The 19,789-nt window shown below is 35.8% G+C and overlaps 2 protein-coding genes across 2 annotated transcripts; both read right to left on the bottom strand.

Annotated features, from left to right (window-relative positions):
* Positions 1-501: 501 nt before the first annotated feature.
* pou2f3 (POU class 2 homeobox 3) lies at positions 502-11,312 on the bottom strand. Its single transcript, XM_056746267.1, has 13 exons — positions 11,162-11,312; positions 10,713-10,769; positions 8,976-9,010; positions 8,254-8,355; positions 7,596-7,701; positions 7,094-7,182; positions 6,567-6,737; positions 5,354-5,495; positions 5,132-5,265; positions 2,853-3,017; positions 2,188-2,230; positions 1,973-2,087; positions 502-1,458 (listed from the first exon to the last, which is right to left on the bottom strand). The coding sequence occupies exons 2-13, from the start codon at positions 10,759-10,761 to the stop codon at positions 1,419-1,421; spliced, it is 1,191 nt and encodes a 396-aa protein (XP_056602245.1). The 5' UTR covers positions 10,762-10,769; positions 11,162-11,312; the 3' UTR covers positions 502-1,418.
* Positions 11,313-13,074: 1,762 nt separating this feature from the next.
* On the bottom strand, positions 13,075-19,227 carry oafb (OAF homolog b (Drosophila)). Its single transcript, XM_056746538.1, has 4 exons — positions 18,769-19,227; positions 15,905-16,039; positions 15,451-15,631; positions 13,075-15,114 (listed from the first exon to the last, which is right to left on the bottom strand). Exons 1-4 carry the CDS (start codon positions 18,988-18,990, stop codon positions 14,849-14,851), a joined length of 804 nt encoding a protein of 267 aa, XP_056602516.1. The 5' UTR covers positions 18,991-19,227; the 3' UTR covers positions 13,075-14,848.
* Between the last annotated feature and the right edge of the window lie 562 nt (positions 19,228-19,789).

Below are 19,789 nucleotides of genomic sequence, written 5' to 3'. Positions count from 1 at the left end.
GAAATGTTACGAGATTAAAAGTCGAAATGTTACGAGAATAAAGTCGAAATGTTACGCGAATAAAGTCGAAATGTTTCGAGAATAAAGTCGAAATGTAACGAGAACAAACTCGTCGTAATACTTTTTTTGTTTACGTGAAAGTTGTAGTTTAAAAGTTTAAATTATGTTTAAGCATGTCATCTGAACCAGTGAGTTAGTTATTAGTTCATGTCAGATTTTTTCTTCTGAATAAATTCAATTTCCTACATAACCACTGCAGTGTCCTTTTACTAATTACTAATAGCTTTATTCTCGTAACATTTCGACTGTATTCTCGAAATCTTGTTTTTTTTGTATTTTGAACGTGGCACTAAAACGACGTCGTACATTCAGTGTATTGTTCTTAATTGTGTAATCTTTATGGGACACCCAATAGGACCAATTATTTAAAGGGGAAAAGACCTGCACAAAATCTTTTCAACTTCTGAAAGGCACTGTGGTCGAATAGTAATACAAAGTGGGAAGCATAAGTGCTCAATTTTAATAAAATTCAAACAGTGAAATATACAAGTGTTATTCACATAAAAAAGGAAAGGAACATAAACAATGTATAACATCAATCATATGTAAAGGCTAAAAAACATCACACTCAAAAACTTCGAACGCTTTGGACAACGTAACATAAAAACAGTGTGAAATGTCAAAAGTGAGAAACACAAAACTAGGTGCATGCTGAAAATATATTAAGAACTGTAAACTGTACTGCTGTGTTTATATTTACCAAACAAGGCTCCCCTACGTGTTGCCTAAAAGTTACTGCACACATTAGAAGCAGCTATTTGACTCTTGACCTAAACCAGGGCCAATATCTGTCAATAACATTGCTGCATGCGTCTAAAACTGTAAATGTACACCTTCAACGTAAAGTTAACACGTTACACGTGATTTAAAATAACAGTGACAAATGTTTCTAATAAAGCGATATGTAAACAATGTACACAATGGTCTTTAAAAAGATGTTTTTTGGGTTTTGTGTGTAGTTTTACACATCATCAATGCAAATTGCCGGAGCTGAACCCTTCATGAGCAAAAAAAAACGGCAAACAATTTTTCGCACAGTCACATGGGGCTTTACACATTCTTGCTGCTAAAATGTATTAAAAAAACAGTAATTTTTGTATTTTGATTGCTTATCTTAAAAATAATGTGCCATTGCAGATTAATGTGATTTGCCATGCAGTTAGTGCTGAAGCTTTATTCACAAGCCCTTTGAACTTTAGACATTGAGAAACAGAATCGTGGTTCTCTGCATTCTGCCTTCAGTGCGGGTTGTAAACATTTACAAAATTTTCCTCTTCCTTCACAGAGAACTCTCTGGTTTGGTAAGTTCTGAAGCACGTGGATGTTGCCTCGGGATGTGTGTAGCTCATCAGATGGTCTCAGTGGTGGTATGATGTGGTGTTCCAGCGATACCAAGATCTAAGGAAGAAAAAAAGTCATTTATATGCGACTTTAATGGGGGCTCAAAATTCATGTTGTTCCGTGTGGGTACCAATACATCCAGGTTGCTAAATTTCAGACAATGAAAGTCAATGGTGTAGCATTATCGACCTTGAAGACCTGGACATGGTGCAAACTAATCTTGTGTTCAACGAGAAAACTTTTTACTTTTTTTTACTTTCATGTGAACGAATGCTTTAAAAAGATGTGTATCTCTATATATGTGAGGTACAGTTGAGTGCAAACATTTGCAAACACTGCAGAATCTGTTGTGCTTGAAAAAAAAACAGATTAAGGACTGCCCTGATAAAAATGTTTCCCATTACAGATATTTAGAAAATAACTTAAACGAGGTGCCTTAGTTAAAGCTTGTAGTAAATAAAAAAAATGTTTTATGTCTTATTATGCTTGCATAAATAATACCAGAGATTTATAACTTAAGAGGCGAAAGGGCTATGCAAATAAATGTGCTCAACTGGGGACCGTTTTTTACCCTGTGGAGTTGAACGACTGGTTGACCCCTTGTGATGTCAGTGGACTGGATGAAGTGGTCAGAGTGCTGGGTGAGGAGCCTCGACTTGGACTGTTGGGTGAGGAGCTTGACGACACTGTAGAAAAAAAGAATGATCTTAATAAATTGTAGCAATTTAAACACTATACAAATTATTCCTAAATTGGCAATAATTTCTCATAAAGCTTAATACTTACTACCACCAGAGGCAAGTGGACTGAATGATCGGGAAGTTGAAGGCTGAAAAGGGAAATTAACCAAATTATTGGTGAAAGAATCTTTTCAAAGAAAACCCCAAACATCCCACCACACCCAAAACCTTAAATCACAGACGGTTAAAAAAGTTACAAACATGGAGAAGTAAAATCATGTAGCAGGAAGTAAAAAATCTTTTTAATTAAAAAAACTTAAATGTATTTATATTAAATGTTTCAATTATATTATTTTAATAGCCTATTAATTATATGAAAATCTAGATTTTTTGATTAGATGAGAATCCTTGAAAAATAATGTGTTAAATGGAAATCAAATAATTAAAAACGAATTAAAAGTGATCGTTTCAATAATAATAATAAAAAATTATAATTCTTCGATATTGAAATCTCGAATCGTTGTTCTGAACAAACACTATCTGACCTCAAAGATACAGTCTGTGTTTGAAACAAGATCCATTCTGAGGTTATTAGTAGAAATGACAGATTTGCCAGGGTTAGTAAATGCATGTAATTCATATTTTGCATGTATTATACGGATCATGTTAAGCAATTAGGCCTATAAGGGTCAAATTATGTAAAAATGGTTGACTGCATGTAAGTATTAGGTGAATAAAGGAATCAAACAGATGACAGACAGACAAGCTCACCAGACGTGGGTTGTAGTTATGAGATTTCATGGGTGAGGTGGATAACGGGCAGTATATTCTCTTCTCTTTCTGCCGCCGGTTACAAAACCACACCCGCACCACTTCCTTCTCCATGGAAAGCTGCTCTGAGATGTGTGTGATCTCTTCCGAATTTGGTTTTGGATTCTGTTCATGGTAGAAAGTGTGCACATGTGTCATATGGCCTACAGGGGGCACTACTATCAAACTAATTTGCAACACTCCCAAAAAATGCTCTCTAACACCGTATATACACCGAACGCGACAGGCGCGGCGCGACATGAGCTGCTTGTTCTCGATGGGTTTGTAACGTTGTGCCGCGCTGCATCCGGTGTGAAAACAATTTAAAATTATTATGTGTTCTAATGCGTCTCTAATATCGTTTGTCATGTCGCGTTGCGCCGGTCGCGTCCGTTGTAGACACGGTGTAAAATGTCCTTCGGTCTCTCTATAACAGAGGTTAACAAACTTTTGTTGTTGTAAGGACCCTTTGTGTAGTGTGCATCGCTTTGAACCCCCTTAATAAATAGACGTAGGATTGGTTGCACCATCAATTATTAAAGTGAATAGAGTGTAGAGCAAATCTAGGGTTTGTTGATCATATTTTTGTAATGCGTATCTAATATCTTTTGTCGTGTCGCGCCGGTGTAGAAATTGTGTAAAATTACAATGTCCTTCCGTGTTTCAGTGGTTCCCAAACTTTTTTGTTGTAAGACCCCTTTGTGTAGTGTGCATCTCCTGGCAACCCCCCTAATAAATAAATGTAGGATGGTTTGCACCAACAAGGGTTTGTTTAATCATAGTTTTATTTTAATTCAAATTGCGCTTAATTTTAAACAGAGATGACCAAATCGTGGATTAAAACTTTAACCAGTATTTAAACCTTCATCTGCGATAAATATTGTCCGCCGTGATGGATTTGCTGTTGTAACTAAAAGGGAAATAAACAGCTCGTGCATGTAAAAGTAACGTAATTTTTCTATTTAAAACCTCTCTCTGGATAATTCGTTGATCAGGCTGATCTTCCATAAACACATTTCACAAGCCTTGAGGGCTTTGACAGCCTAAAAACATGACAGTTGAGCCGCATCATTATCCTGCAGCTAAAGACTAAAGCAGACACGAGAGAGAAGAGCGCAGTACGGGAATGAAGTGCGGGTGGAACCCTGCCGTTGTCGAGCGCGTACACGACGCATTTAAATACCCGAGTGAAATATATATGGAGCCTCATATATAAGAGGCACAGAAAAGGCTCTTGGCACATCAAACTAACAATCGCTGCCAGAAACGCATTAGTAGACAAACGGCCATTTGGTGAATTATGGTAGAGGTAGAGCTGACTATAATGCAACCTATATCCAAATGACAGGGTAAAACGCAGAACCTCTTTTAACTTACTTTCGTTTTGTTTCTATTACTTTTTAGAATGCGCTGCATTCATTTCAACCATCGGTAACAGGAACAGGAACAGGAAATAGTATCAGTAACAGGAAATAGTATTACAATCATAATATTTTAATCACATATTTTTGTTCTTCTGGGAATGGAATGTGTTGGTAAATTATTTTTAAGGAGGAAATTTGTTGTTGTTTATTTATTATTCCATTTTTTTAAAACACATCCCTGAAGCATGACACAACGCTTATGTGTCTGTTGCTGATCATTTTCCGAACACTTTATTGTAGATATGTGTTTTTGTATTATTGTCTAATTAAAAAATCAGCAGCAAGTTTAAAGTTAATCTGAGAGATAACTCAGAGTTTAAAATAACGGAGGAACAGAATTAAAGTTAATCCAGATTTACTCTTAAATTAAAACCTGCATCAAATGATATCTTAAATATAAACCTGAGTATTTTTAAACAAGGTTTACCATTTGGCGCAACAGAATTTTTAAATAAACCTTGATTTAACCTAATCCTTGTTTGTGCAACCCAACTTTATAATCTCTTATTATTTCTTATGTTGGATTTCATAAAATATGTGACACATTTCTATAATTCATAAAATACCACAAACTCTGTGGCCACCTGGATCCATCTTGGGGACCCCCAGAGGGCCACGGCCCCCAGATTGAGAACTACTCCTAGATAAAACGAGCTTTGCAATATGAAGTTGCAAGTCATGGTTTAGACGATTTTAACAAAGGGATGAGGCCTTCTCTATGTCCTGCCCCAACTTCCTGTTTCAGTTTCATATACAGCTATGCATAAAAGAAAACTGAAGTACATGTGATTGAACAAGTATAAAATACAAACTTACCTCTAAAAAGCGTTTCTCCAGTGTCAGCTTGATGTTCGTTTCGATGCTTGTTCTCTTTTTCCTCTTTCGTCCATAACCCTCCAAAAGGGGCGGTAAGGTGGTTGGACTGCTCATGGTGTCAGATGGGGAGTTCTCTGAGGAAAAATTTCACAGAGATATTTTAGTCACACCCATCGATCAAAGGTGGTAAATAGATTCCCATAGATTATCAACAGCACAAACCTGCATCGCTGAGCCATTTCTCAAGCAGGGGCTTGAGTTTGCACATGTTTTTGAAGCTTAGATTGAGAGCCTCAAAGCGTGAGATGGTAGTCTGACTGAAGTCATTTCCATAAAGCTTTCCCATTGCCAGGCCCACGTCACCCTATAACAGCAACACAGATGAGGTTAAGTGCTGGACAATATCCAAATCAGGGTTAGGCAAAATCCTGAATCTAATAATTGGCTCTTTTTTCAAATCTTCAGTGGGAAAAACATTCAGTTAGCATAAACTTTACTGAATTCACTCAACAGCCATTCAAAGAAATATTCATACAGCACAAAAGAATGTCTGTCATGATTTCTCAACAGACTATTGAAACAATACTGACATGAAATGTGATTCTAAAGACTACTATGCTATTACCACACTCATACATAAACAACCGTTCAAAGGTTTAGGGCGACTTTAATGAACTGTCTTTTATGACCTTAAAACCTTTTTATTTAAAGGTATGTGAAATTATGCAGGGGGAATAGGTTTATAGAAACAACTGAACAAAACTAACAACTATAAATGCTGTTTGAAAAGCATCTCAGGAAGATGCTGGCAATAAGATTCCAAGAGCACATTGCAAACTTTAGGCAAAGCGTGTCCACTTCGAAGACGCTAAAATATAACAGTTTTGACTTTTTCTGGCACAACATAATTCCCAGTTACATTTGAATTATTGTACGGTTTTGTATAAGTTTGAATAAGTTTGCTATTATTTAAAAAGTTAAAAAAATTTCACTTTACCTTTAAACAGCACTGTTTACTGTGAAGTGTATATGCATGTTTATAGTAATTGATATTCAAATAAGAATATTTCAAAAACGCATATAATCTATACATTTCTTTAAATATCATTCCGATTTCTGGGCAAGATGTAAAATCTAGTCCACCAGAATTTCCGGTTTAATTTTTTAATCTAACAGATATAATTCAATTTAAAGATGTTTGTTAAACATTTTGAATTGGTTATAAATTTTCTGTTGGTTGTATTCGGTTCAAACATTGGTGTAGTGTTAAACAACAGAAACAGGATGTTTTTATGGAGTTGTTAAGGTTTTCCAAAGTGATCTATTAATAAGATCCCCAAAGTAAATGTATAAAGTGCTAAAAATCTATTCCAAAAAACATAAAAAAACAAAATACACAGCGCGAAACAGTTCAGATGCTGTCCAAAGCCTTTACCTGAGTAAATCCTAGTTTGATGCGCCTCTGTTTGAAGGCCTTAGCAAACTGCTCTAGTTCTTCCAGGTCATTGGGTTCATCTTGAGGTGAGCCAACACGTTTGGGGACCTGTAAGTGAGACATGTCTAGATGTCCATCCATAGAGCCACCCAGCCCTGTTCTGCCCATTCCCTTGTAAGTAAAAAACAAAGTATCAGCATCTAAGCAAAGAGACATAACCTCAATATATATCAAACCTTTACTCATTTGCTTGTTTATTATTTTGTAATTGCATTTTTTTTGTTCACATGTTCTTCCAAACAATACAGCGATAATACCATTATATTTATTCAAATACATACAGTACAGTCATGGTGGGTATAATTACCAAACCTAATTTGAAAACAATTAGTAAGTGTGTCCAGTCTGGTAGTGTAAACCCAGCAATGAAAGTATTATTACCATCTGACCGCATCACTAAACTAAAACCCAGATTTTTTTTAAAAGCAAGCTTTAAATGAATGATCCCACATTAGGATCTGGTGTACCTGGGGAGTTAGTGCGAGACCAGGCTGATGTGGCAGAAGTCCTGTCTGTGACTGTGTTGGCAAGGAAAGCAGGTTGGGCTGAAGAAGTCCTGTAAAAAACAGTTGTGTCCGATAAATACATTAAAAGTTTAGTGTTTTGTCCATTTTGTGCATGCCCGGAAATCTCTTTTGGCAACTTATGATTGTTGTTTTTGGTGACACCACTTTTAAAAAAAAAGTTGCTTCAAAATTTGATAGAAGAAAATGTTTTGTCTAAATGGTTACATAAAGAACCTTTAACATGCAAAAAACCTTTCTGTTTTACAAAAGTTTCTCTGTGGCGAACAAAGGTTCTTCAGATTATAAAAAGGTAAGAAAGAGATTGTTCTATAAAGAACCTTGGATGAAGTGTTCTTTGTGGAACCAAAAATCGTTCTTTTATGGCATCACTGAAGAACCTTTTTTTTCAAGTGCAGAATTAAGAAATAAAGGGAATTGATAACAACCAGGCACATTCACTGACCTTGGTGTCCAGATTGGGCCTGAGAGAGGAGAAAGGATGACGGAGAGGACAAATGTGACCCAGACATCAGGACCAGCTGGGGCAGAGGGTGCAGGGAGGACAGCTCCTAAAAGACACACCAATTATTAACCTGTACATGTTTCATGCTTAATATTCCCACTTTGTGTCAACAAAACAAATAATAACTTATAGGTAGTATTCTTAAAAAAATAATCATCATTTCATGCCATCATTAATTAACACCCAAGAAGATATTTTAAGAAATGTTTCAGTGACTTTATGTCAATACAATGGAAGTCAAAGGTGGCCATTGTTGTTTGGTTACAAATGTCCTTCAAAATATCTTCTTTTGTGTTTCACAGAAGAATGAAAGTGATACAGGTTTGGAATGTCATGAAGGTGAATAAATGATAACAATTTATTTTTGGGTGAACTATCCATTAACGTTTTTATTATTGTACCATGAAATATGTTATACTTAAACTTCAGCTATATACAGTATATATATATATTTATATATTTATATATATAAATAATACCTCATTTCTTTCGTTTCAGTTTGGTATGAACTATGACAGAACGTGTTTTTGACAAGTTACATGAGATTTATCAAGTCAGCTAAGCTGCCTCACATTCTCTATATTTATGTTTAACATACCCCAGTTAGCTGGCCACCAGGCACTGGATGTCCTTGAGTGAGATGGCATGTTTTGTGTGACAATCCAGAATGAGGTGAATCGTTCAGATTTTCTCTCTTTATCTGAAGATTAAAAACAGATTTAGTCAGACAAGGTGAAACTTTTAATTCTCTTTTTCTATAATGTAGATAAATTCCAATTTCTTTTCTAGTCTAGACATCTAGGCTTAAAGGTAAATAGCAAATAATTAAATAATTAATAAAGCCCAATGCAAAGAAAAAAATCTTTTGTTAAACGTGTTCACTTTGTGTTTTGGTCTGCCGGTGTGCGTACGTTGCTGTATATGTGTGCATACATGTGCTTTTTGTGTGTACTCAGAGACCAGTAAGGCTGCTTGACTTGTTCTGTAGGAGAGGGCCTTTAACAAACATTCCTTCCCTTGCCGCAGGCAACACAGTATGCAAATGTCCTCATAAACCTGAAGCTAGTTCCTGCGCACAAAACGTTTCGCTGTCCTTAATATACGATATTATGTGACGGGTTGATCTGATAACTCATATTCGTTATGGCTGGAATGGAACACTGGAAATGTTCTGTAATTAGATGAGATCCTTTCAAGCTCTTTACCCTCGAACCCTTGACGATGGTCTCCTTACAAGACTGAGTGCCCAGAATACCAAAACATTACATGTTTGGCCTTAGATGTTCGATATTTAAGGAATGAAACAATGTTTGTACTCACTTGTCGGGTAAAGTCAATCCCGTTTTGTTCGATATCTGAGAAAAGGAAAATATAATCGCAGTTAGTACAATACTTTGTGTCATTCATTGATATTCAGACTGCCTGAAAGTTGATCAACTGTTTTTGTGGCGAACGTATTTCCCATTTTGTCTTTCCTTTGAAGGCCTTTTGTAAAACATACCATACTACAAACCCCCAAACGCTCCATTACACGAGTAAAGAGAGCGAGTTCGGGGTTCAAAGGTTGTCAATACCAGGTAATCTCACTTAATTTGAAATTCAAATCTAGCTCTATGAGGCCGTGGTTAGAACAGCATTCAGTCACCCCACAATATGGAAATCTATCCTTCTCCCGAGCCAAACTTCCAGTATGGAAATCATCAGATCATGCAAATGAGCAGGTTTCCATGGCAACCTTTAGAGGCCTTCACATTTGAATACTTACAGACCTCCAGGTGCATCTTCAACTCTCTGTATCTCTCTGTCTCTCACAAACACTTTTAAATATGACAATATTATTATATTGTATTTACAAGCATGCACGTATAAGCTAATACCTCTTATGTATGTTATATCATATTATGTATCCAAAATGTTACGGTAAAAATGTAATGTGCCGTGTTTGCCCATCTGTTAAGCAGTGACATAATTGATAATATATGAGTTTGTTCAATTTATGAACATTTGTGTTATTTCCTGTTTGTTTTTGCTTTATGCAATATAAAATGATTCAATATGAGAATGAGGATACTATTAATAAACTCAAACAACACTTTTTGTACAATCTAAATATTTGTAGTAATCACATGACCTAACATGACATCTGATAGCAACTTATCCTAATCCAAACACTCGACACCACAGAGGCGATGGAACACAAATGAAACATATATTTATTGTTCAGTGACAATACACGACTCTCTCTGAATCCTCATTTTGCTCAGGTTCCTCATTTCAGTAAGACCGTTCCGTACTAAAGCCATTGTAACTCGAAAATGATTCAGTATCGCCTGAGGCTATGAGCGCTTCACTGCAAACAAACCGCCACATACATCCTGGTAGACTTCACATCAATCAAACGGCACGCATCTCAAACCTAACCTCTCGGCTCAAAAACTCATAAACAGTGTAATGAAGATTAATTCATACTTGTTTTCTAGTCTTAAACATTAATGGTTAAAAATGAATAGCAAATAAATAATAATGAATTAAAAGCTCAATGTAAAGAAAAATTATTTTAAATCTTTTTAGCACAAAGAGTTCAACTTTTGGTTATAACTACAAACTAAAGCCTGGCATGATCCTTATTTAAAATAAAAGTAAAGCCATGTCATGCAGCATTCAGGTTTGAGCACATGTGATACATTTTACAAAAAACGTTAAATAACAATTTAAAGAAGTAAAGAGTGAATGGCATAAGTCTTCTTAAATTCATCTTTTGGTCTAAAAGCAGTAAAACGATTTTAAATATATAAAAACAAATCATACCCCCTTTGAAATGTAAAGAACAAAACATTTTTTACTTTTCTGCTTGATACATTATTGCATACCCAAGTTATGAGCTCTTTCACCATCTTGCTTTAACAGTAAAAAACATTCTCATCATTTATTATGCATTGTTAACATCCACATAGTATTTCCATTTAACTGCCTCTACACATTTTTTAAGCATAATTTTACAGTTCCAAGAAACAAACAAGTTTTGAAAATATCCCACAGCGTAAAAAAGCGCCTTACCAGCTTGCTCATGCTGACACTCTGTGTGTTCGGCAGCCTCAGTGCTCATCTTAATATCTGTAATGATAAATACAGCTGATTTTCCTACAGGATCACAACTTTATGCAGACACTGGGTCAATTCATGGAATGGCCCAGCCAGTAAAATGATCTTGAGGTTTATTCTAATGTGTTCAACACTCAAATGGTCTCCTTTATGTAAAGGGCTCGTTGTAATATTCATAAGAGCAAGGGTATCCCCATTCACCATCCACCACAATCACTCTGTCTCTCCACCCTAATCTCTTCTAGTCAAAAACATTTAAATCTGTCAATATAGAGTGTCGTGTACAGCTAGTGTACGATGCAAAACAATATGATTCCACAAAACGGTCACTGCTTGAGAAGAGGACAGGCATCTGGGAAGCAAAGCAGTCATTTTCAAACTTTTAAAAGTACATCAGCACTTACCTTGATGACAAAACGGCCAACGATACGCTTTCGAAATGATTAAAATGATATCCCTTTTTCTGTATTGCTTTTCTCAGGTCTTCAAGGAGAAATCGATTCAGAAACCTCATGCACAAAGGTACAGCGAAAGTTGGACATTTAAGTGACTAAGTAGGGTAAGCAGAAGAGTAGTTACCTCTTCACTATCCCACACCATCCGATAGACATATCATTTGCATAAGGCCCTTGCTGCGTCCTATCCAGAGTCTGACTTTTTGCATAAAACAACAATAGGCAGACGGCAAACTTCGAAAAGCTTGAGAATAAGTGCATGCGTGACACACAACCTCTGTGTGTGCTAGTGTGCATTGGCAAACTTTAGTGTGCCTAATCTTTGATTGAACACAACAAACCCAATTTAACTAGATATAGCACTATAAGCATATCTAAGGTACTCCACTACAAAAAGAAAAATACTGTCGTTATTTTGGTTGATTCCCAAAATGATGTGATGCACTTTGATTAATGTCATTTTTGATGACATTGGTCATAACTTATCTTAAAAAAGTTTTGTTATTCTGGCACTGTAGGCTAATCGTTTCAGTTCACTGCACAACAGATGGGTTGACAAATTAGCACAGCTAATGTTCTGTGGAATTTTGCAAATGTTAATGGCTAAACATTAACTGTCCATTCGAGCAGGGGCTTTCAAACTTTATGATGCCAAGGACCCCCAAATATGATTAACCTTTTGTGAGGGACCCCCTTTTCTAAAATATATATCAATCTATTTTTGTCAGAATTCTTTTTTTCTGTGTAAAGAAACGTTTAAAAATGTGTTGGATAAATAGAATATTATAAAGACAACACATTATCATTCTAAACCTTAATAGTCGCTAACAATTTCACTTTGAGTCCAATAATATGAAACTATAGTGAGAAAAACTCACTAGAACCATTCAAATACAAATAATTCTAGAAACTATCCACAGCCAAAATAATAAAACACTGTGGACTTAATCTTTTTTCACATAAAATTCCTGGAGACCCCTTGCATCCTTCTGGAGGACTCCTAGGTGTCCCTGGACCCCAGTTTGAAAACCCCTGCATTAGTCTGCCTACGTTTTTAGAATCGTGCATTGGAACTATTTGATAGTTTACTCTCACCGACATGTTAAATCACTGAAAAACAATCTTTAAAACAGATTTAGTCTGTAGGCCTACGTGCCTCACTGCTCATAATTTGAATGAAAGAGCGACCGTCGCTGTGTTGAATGTTGAGATATGTGTTGGAATGATCCGTAGACGTCTAATTTTGAGACACACAATTTCAATGAACCGTTTAAACGGGCGGTTTGTGACACTGGACATGCATTAAAAATTTCACGCTAAACTAATTCATTTAGTATAAGAAAATGTGTATAGGCCAATTAGCGTTTTATTGCGTAATGAATATAAATTCGTGTGTGTTCAAGATTTTTGGTATTGTTTGTGCCCCACGAGGTATTCACTGCTTTGCCTGTGCTTGGGAGTTTTCGTGGCATGTGGACGTTATACACAACGAGTTTATCTGGCAGAAAACGTCTTGTGTACAGCGTGAGAAAGTTGGATTGTCTTTATAACATCTCTTTAAACACCTAACAGCGTAGACGGTGATCGTGACTGTGTGAGATTCGAGTAGGCTTTAATAGCGCGTGGTTGTGCAGATTTGTAGACGTGTCTGGTAAAATATGCGTATCCACATTACTTTCACGAATATTCATTTTATAAATGTTAATAACTTACGTTCCTCACCAAAGTTTTTAAGTCATTCCCCAGCGCGAGCAGTACACAAAACGTACACTAGATGGCAGTATGATACATATTCCGCGTGTGTGCAAACCAATTTTTTTTAAATCAAGAACACCTAAACAGTAGCTTTACTGTGGTGGAACACTTTTATTTTATAAATTATGTCTTGTAAAAAACAGACAGTATAAAATACCTTAGTTGTTCAATTTCGGCAGTGCATGTTTAAAATACTTAAAGCAGTTCATCAAAGAAATTAAACGATGTCATCAACGGTATACATTTCTTTGTTAGGTTGAACACAAAGGAAGATATTTGGAAGAATGTCAGTAACGAAAATTATCTCATGCCCCAATTATTGCCAAAATAAATTCAACTGGAGTCAATGGTGGATGGGATCTCTTTGGATACTGACATTCTTTCAAATATCTGCCTTTGTGTTCAGCAGAAGAATTTCTAAAAAATAAAGAAAATGAAAAGAAATATAATAAGAAATGACATATCAGAATAGTAAGATAATCAGATATGTTACACCGCCAAGTAAACAGTAGTAAAAGGGTAGGCCTAGTTTAGACCCTTAACCATGAAATTAATAGATCATGAGACAACACTGGAGTACCTCATGCACCCCATATTGTATATTACAGACCCGAAACAATTGCAATTGAAATGTAAATTAGAATTAGTCATGGCTATAGAGAGCAACTTCGCTTAGACTAAGAAATGTGGCATCAAATGAAAGCATTTGCAATATATAGACATCATCACAATAAGTTCAGAGACACTGTTTTAGCTGCCATATAAACTCTAATCTCAAATGTAAATATTCTGTGTAAGTGTATACTGAAAACAGCTGTTTAAGGCAGAATTAGCAAAAAGGAATTGGAAAGTTCTTTGTATTTGTTTGAAATTGCAATAACAGAAATAAAAGCCTGAATAACTCTGTAAATGTGAAGTAACAGCTTATACGTTTTTAAGGGTGCTTCAGTTAATACAACTTGAAAAGACTTTTGTAAACAACAGAACCTTTTGTAAAATAGGATTTTTTACAGTTATCAAAATACAAATTTTATCCTTAACATAAGGGATGATTTGAAAAGGTAAAATATGTTTTAAAGGGACAGTACACCCCAAAATATAAATTCTGTCATCATTTATCCCTCAGGTTGTTCCAAATCTGTGTAAATTAACTTGAACACAAAGGAAGATCTTTGGAAGTATATTGGCAACCAAACAGATCTCATCCCCTATTTATTGCCATAGTGGGAAGAATAAATACTATGGGAGTAAATTGGGGGTGAGATCTGTTTGGTTACTGATATTCTTACAAATAACTTCATTTGTTTTTAACAGAACAAACACATTTGACAGGTTTTGAACCTGTGGGTGAGTAAATGAAGAAATAATTATTTTTCATTTTTGGGTGAACGACCCCGTCAAAGACTATTTAGAACCAAAGCAGGAACTACTAGACAGCTGCCGTAAAGTAGCACTAAACCTACGACTTACAATAACACATTTTTCTGCCCTGAGATACCACTGTAGTTTTGCCCCAAAAAGAAAGCTTGAAAACCCACGTAAAAATATCTATTCATTCTCATTATGATGCTTTCTGTCTAACACAGAAGCGTATTTTTGTAAGTGAGTTAAAAAAAAGTTATTTCAAAATATTGAAGTGCGTATTAAATTTTAGGTTACCATCCTCAATAAAAAATTGTTCCTCTAAGTAACAAATTACTGAGGGTTATTCTGTGAAAAACCTTTTATAAAATATATTTTTTCACAATACCATTGTGTTTACAAATCTGTGATTAAGAACAATTTCCATACTATACACATTACACACATTTGTTTTAAAGTACCTACAAAATACCGTTTTGTATCAACCAAATAAAAATGTTTTTTTTTTCATAACATATATTATTGAGAGTCCTCATCCCAAAGGCACAGCTGTTTATGGGGCGTGTAGAAGTCAAACCGGTAGCCTTTGCTACAACTTTTAATGCCACACTTGTAGGGATTGGACCCCTGACTCCGGCAGTACTTAAGCTGACAAGGAAACCACTCCAGATTTATCCTGTAACTGCATACGCACGGCTGCCACGGGTCTGCTGTAGAGTTACAACTCTGCAAACCAGCGACGTCCAGACTCTGGGGAAGCACCTTGAAAATCGAACCCTCTACCCCTGTAAAACCAAACAGACTGAGTGAAAATGGATACAATGTATCATATTAAGTTTCAGGTAGGCTGTTTGGTCATTTTAAGCACTAAAATCATTCCTGTATAACATTCTGTTATCATTTATTGGCCCTCATGTCAATACTCAGATTCCTATTGACTTCCATTCAAATGGAATATTGCTTCTACAGGAAAAAGACATAATCCAGGTGTGAAATGGCATGAGGCAGAATTTGAATGTTCTGGTAATTTATCCCTTTTTAAAAAGCTCAAAATACAGGACACGGTACCACAAGGTGTAGTTATTTTCTTAATTTGAATACATGTAGCATGTTAGAATGACCTCTGTCCAGCCAGTGCTTGACATCTTGTTGTCGTGTGTACACAAGGTCCTGGGCTTCCCTGCAGACATTACGTATATGAGTACTGAGATGCCAGGAGATACTCATATTGACCACTGCGTTCATACTGAGCCGTTCCACTCCTCGCATCTCTTCTGCACTCCGCACCACACGAGGGTTTTTCTGTTGGGATCACACAGCACTCATTAGAATGGGAATAAGGATGAAATGTTCTAATCTGAGCTCAAAATCTTCAAACAAGGCACAAGCAAATGTTTTCGTATAATCATCGGCCTGCTGAATCCTGTTTTGGATGCTGGTCACCAACAAGATTTGGCCAGGCAGGTTTACTGTAAAGACTTTAAAAGTCAAGCTTGACCAGGACTAACTGGTAAAAATGCATGCAGGTTGTCAGTACGGTGGTACTGTTGTGCTTTAAATTTTTTGCATCGTGACCTGTCTTAGTCTGGTCATGGCTTCACTGGGGATGAGCTCTCCGTGATCCAAATGGGAGATGAAACACAGGGCTTGATACTGTGTCTGACCCCTCTCTGGCTCCCCGAGGACCAATGCACGAAAGATCTTCACATGCTGTTTGAAAGAAAGACAAACAACATGCGCTTAGACACACAAGCATAGGACAAACAATGGCAACCTGTAAGAAACATCTTAAAAACACACCTGTTCTCCATTCAAGTGAATCGCCCCTAACTTAATCTTTTAGGTTTTTCATCTCTCCCTGGCTTAAGCTCTTTTCCTACTTGTTTACATAGATTTGTAGACTTATTGTTGGCTCTTAAGAAAAACGTTTAGGGTTTCTTATTTGTAAGTCGCTTTGGGTAAAAGCGTCTGCTAAACTAAATGAAATGAAGATTTACTTTTCTGACGCTAGAGTGAATGTTTTCTTTATTTTATGAAAAACCAGTTAATGCAAATTTAGCTGTGTAACTGACGTCAGAAAATCGCAGTTACACACCATGCTAAAATCAGTACTTATTTTATAAAAAGATTTTGATTTACGTTTGAAACCAGAAAATGCTGTATGCCAAATTACTAAAATAAACTCTAATTTAAGACAATTTAATCTTATTTATATTTAATTACATTTGTATTAATATTATTTTAATATTCATATTTTATGATATAATAATATTAAATAAACAATTTGTTGAATTTTATTGTGTATTCATTTGATTAAATAAATAATTAGTTGAATGGGTGGTGTAACTTTGTCATATAAGTTTAGCCAGGTGATGGTTCTTCTACTGGTAACCCAAAATAATACTGGCTAGACATACATGTAATTTACATGTTATGTATTTTGCTTGTTATCAGAAATAATCTTCTGGATTATTTTCTTTTTTGATGTGTACTTGAAGTTAAGTTTGGGCCACAAAAAGCATGCCAGTGCAGCAACATTTGTTTATTTTGTTGCTTTGAAACCATCTATAAATTTACAGAGTTTCATTTTTTTTTTTATAATTTTCATATTATATTATATAATAAATGAAAAAAAATATATGGTATACTGTATTGACTGGAAGAGGTACCCTAAATCAAATTATTTCATTTTTTAGTAAAAGCCGTCGAGAGCACATGAAACTTGTGTAACCTTGTGACCCCGAGCATCAGCTGATCACCCACCCCCAAACCAACTCAGCACAAAGAAGGCTAACTGCCCATTATGGACATAACCAGGAATACAGCCTCTCTTTCACAACAACAATGTTGCTTTTCTTTGCCTTCATCCAGCTGTAACTGCACTACACAGCATTTACACCAAATATGACTGGAACAGCCTTTACCCCTTCAAAAAGTTGGAAGACAAAAAATGTGGCTGTTTTTGAAAGGTCTGGAAGATTCTGTTACACAGAGAAATGAAGCCACAGTAAATGTGGCACTGCTTCAGTAATAGCTTATGGCTTGTGGCAAACCAAATGACAAAAGGAGTCTAAAACTTAAATCACTCAGAGACTCAATGTTTCTTTTAACAGCAGGGGACTGATGGTAAGATTAGCCATAACTGCTGCTTTAGCACATCTTAAGTACATCCTTATATTGCGCCTCATATTTTCCAGGTGTTCATCTGTGTGAATTTAAATAATCCGACTATTTAAAGGTGAATGAGTAACTTCTGTAGCATATGTGACACCAAACAAAACTGTAAAACTATACAGGTCTTTCCAGATTTCCAAAATACTCAGTCTGGCATAGGTTGGACAAACAGGTAGTCCAGTGCCAAGTTTATGCCACAAATTGACATGTCTGTGTAGAATGCAAAGTGATGCAATTCATAAAATATAAATATTAAATTAAAGAAAAATAGCAAAAGGACTTAAGCTTGTTGATGGAGGTTCCTTTATCGTATAAAAGGCATTCAGACTGTACCGCTGTATCACACAAGCTAGTTTTGCTCTATTATGTTTCGACTTGCCTAATGTTTCCAGTGAAAACCACAGCATATTGATGCTTTACAGCAATTTTTTCATGAATGGTTTACACTGCTTGTGTGGCTGGCAAACAGAAGCTTTATTTTCCATTACTTAAATCAGTAAAATTGAAAAAGCATACACGAGGATAAGGCCCACCTTACTGAATTTAACAGTCGAATCAATTGTTTGGGTAAAATTATATCAACGTGAAATCAATTGAAATAGCAATTGACAAAAACAGATCCATCTGTTAATATAAATGCTGATAGTGATTTTCCAATGGATTTCTTTAACATTTTAAACAGTCCATTAATAAATACTTTGTGTACGTAATTCATCATGTGTTATTCATAAAAAGCTAGACTCACCAATCAAAAATCCTTAACCATGGTTTTACTACAGTAAACATACTTTGAATAGGATTCTTGTAATAAAACCATAATAACCACAAATTTGTCACGAATTTACCATTGACCATAATTTATCCATGATATTTGTAGTAAAATGATTCTAATGCAAATGTCAATCAGTCTAGTAAAACATGGTTAGTCTAGCCTACTACAATTTTCACCATTAAAAAACATAGAAGAAACTACACTCACAAATAGTTGTAGCACATTTTAGTATAATGTGATGTTTCTTTTATTTACAAAAGTATCTCATATAATAGCATGACAAATATATGGCCTATTCATGCATAAATGGCAGCTTTTTACATGGTACCCTAACTCAGGGCATTGGTCATATACCCTTCTCTTTTATTTGCGCGTGCACAACCATTGTTATACTTAACGCACAGACACTTTAGTTTTGCATGAGTCGCTCTTTGTTTTTGGCATGTCCGGATCTGGTTAAATTAAACGTAGCCGTCTTTTTTGGGCAACTCACCCGCTTGAAATCCGACAGAAATGTGATGAGAGTCCCGTCTCCCTGCTTGAACTCTAGTGTTATGATGTCTTTCTCACTGTCCGCCTCCAAAATCTCCTCCGTTATCTTCCCATCATGAAGACGAACGAGCACCTTCAGACCCGAACAAACCGGCGCCGAAAATAAACACAGCAAGAAGACGATCTGCACTAAAGCCACCGGTGAAGTCAACCTCGCGTACATTACAAAACACACTCATTTAACACAACAATGGGACATAACGTCGGAGTAAATTACTTATTCAAACAGATAAACCGGTGGACAATGACGTAAAACCCGAATTGGATGACTTGGATCACCGCCTCCTGCTCCTGCCGGGTTTCAATCTTTACTTAAAGTTTTTTGGAAACGCTGAATAACTATACACGAATCATCTTCGCTTGAGAGGAGGGTTGTCTGCTTGTTGAACTCTTAAAGCTCTCTTAGCCCGTCACTTCCTCTGAACTTTAGTAATTTGGCCTCGGGTTCCAGCACTGCACGGGGGGCCCTTCTTAAAGACACAGAGGCTTTTCCAAGACCAGTCTGTGAGACCATTTACATTTCTTACTTTCAAAACAACCTTTACGACATGTACAAAAGAACTAAAAAACCTTTTCAAATCAAGATCCGTGTACACTATGTGGGTACCACTTTACAATAAGATTTTATTTGTAAACTTAGTGAATGCATTAGCTAACACGAACTAAGCAACATAGTTTTAGCGTTTATTAATCTTTAGTTAATGCCAATGCAATTGTTTTTTTATATTATTCTACAATGTAATTGCACATCTCTCAGAAATACTTAGTTCTGATTAGCAAGTCTTGACATTCCAATGTAGGCCTATGTTATTTCCCAATAACAACTGCTCAAAACTGATAAAACGTCGTCATCCGTGCAAGTCATTTTGACTTGTACATATATTACAAAAGATACATCTAATATAAATAGGCAGAATTTATAACAGATGAGATTGTGATAAAACCAAATTGCACATTCCTCT

Source organism: Triplophysa dalaica, chromosome 4 (assembly GCF_015846415.1).
Source record: "Triplophysa dalaica isolate WHDGS20190420 chromosome 4, ASM1584641v1, whole genome shotgun sequence".
NCBI classification, from domain to species: Eukaryota; Metazoa; Chordata; class Actinopteri; order Cypriniformes; family Nemacheilidae; genus Triplophysa; species Triplophysa dalaica.
Note: the sequence above shows the minus strand (reverse complement) of the source record. Positions and strands in the feature narration are given on the sequence as shown.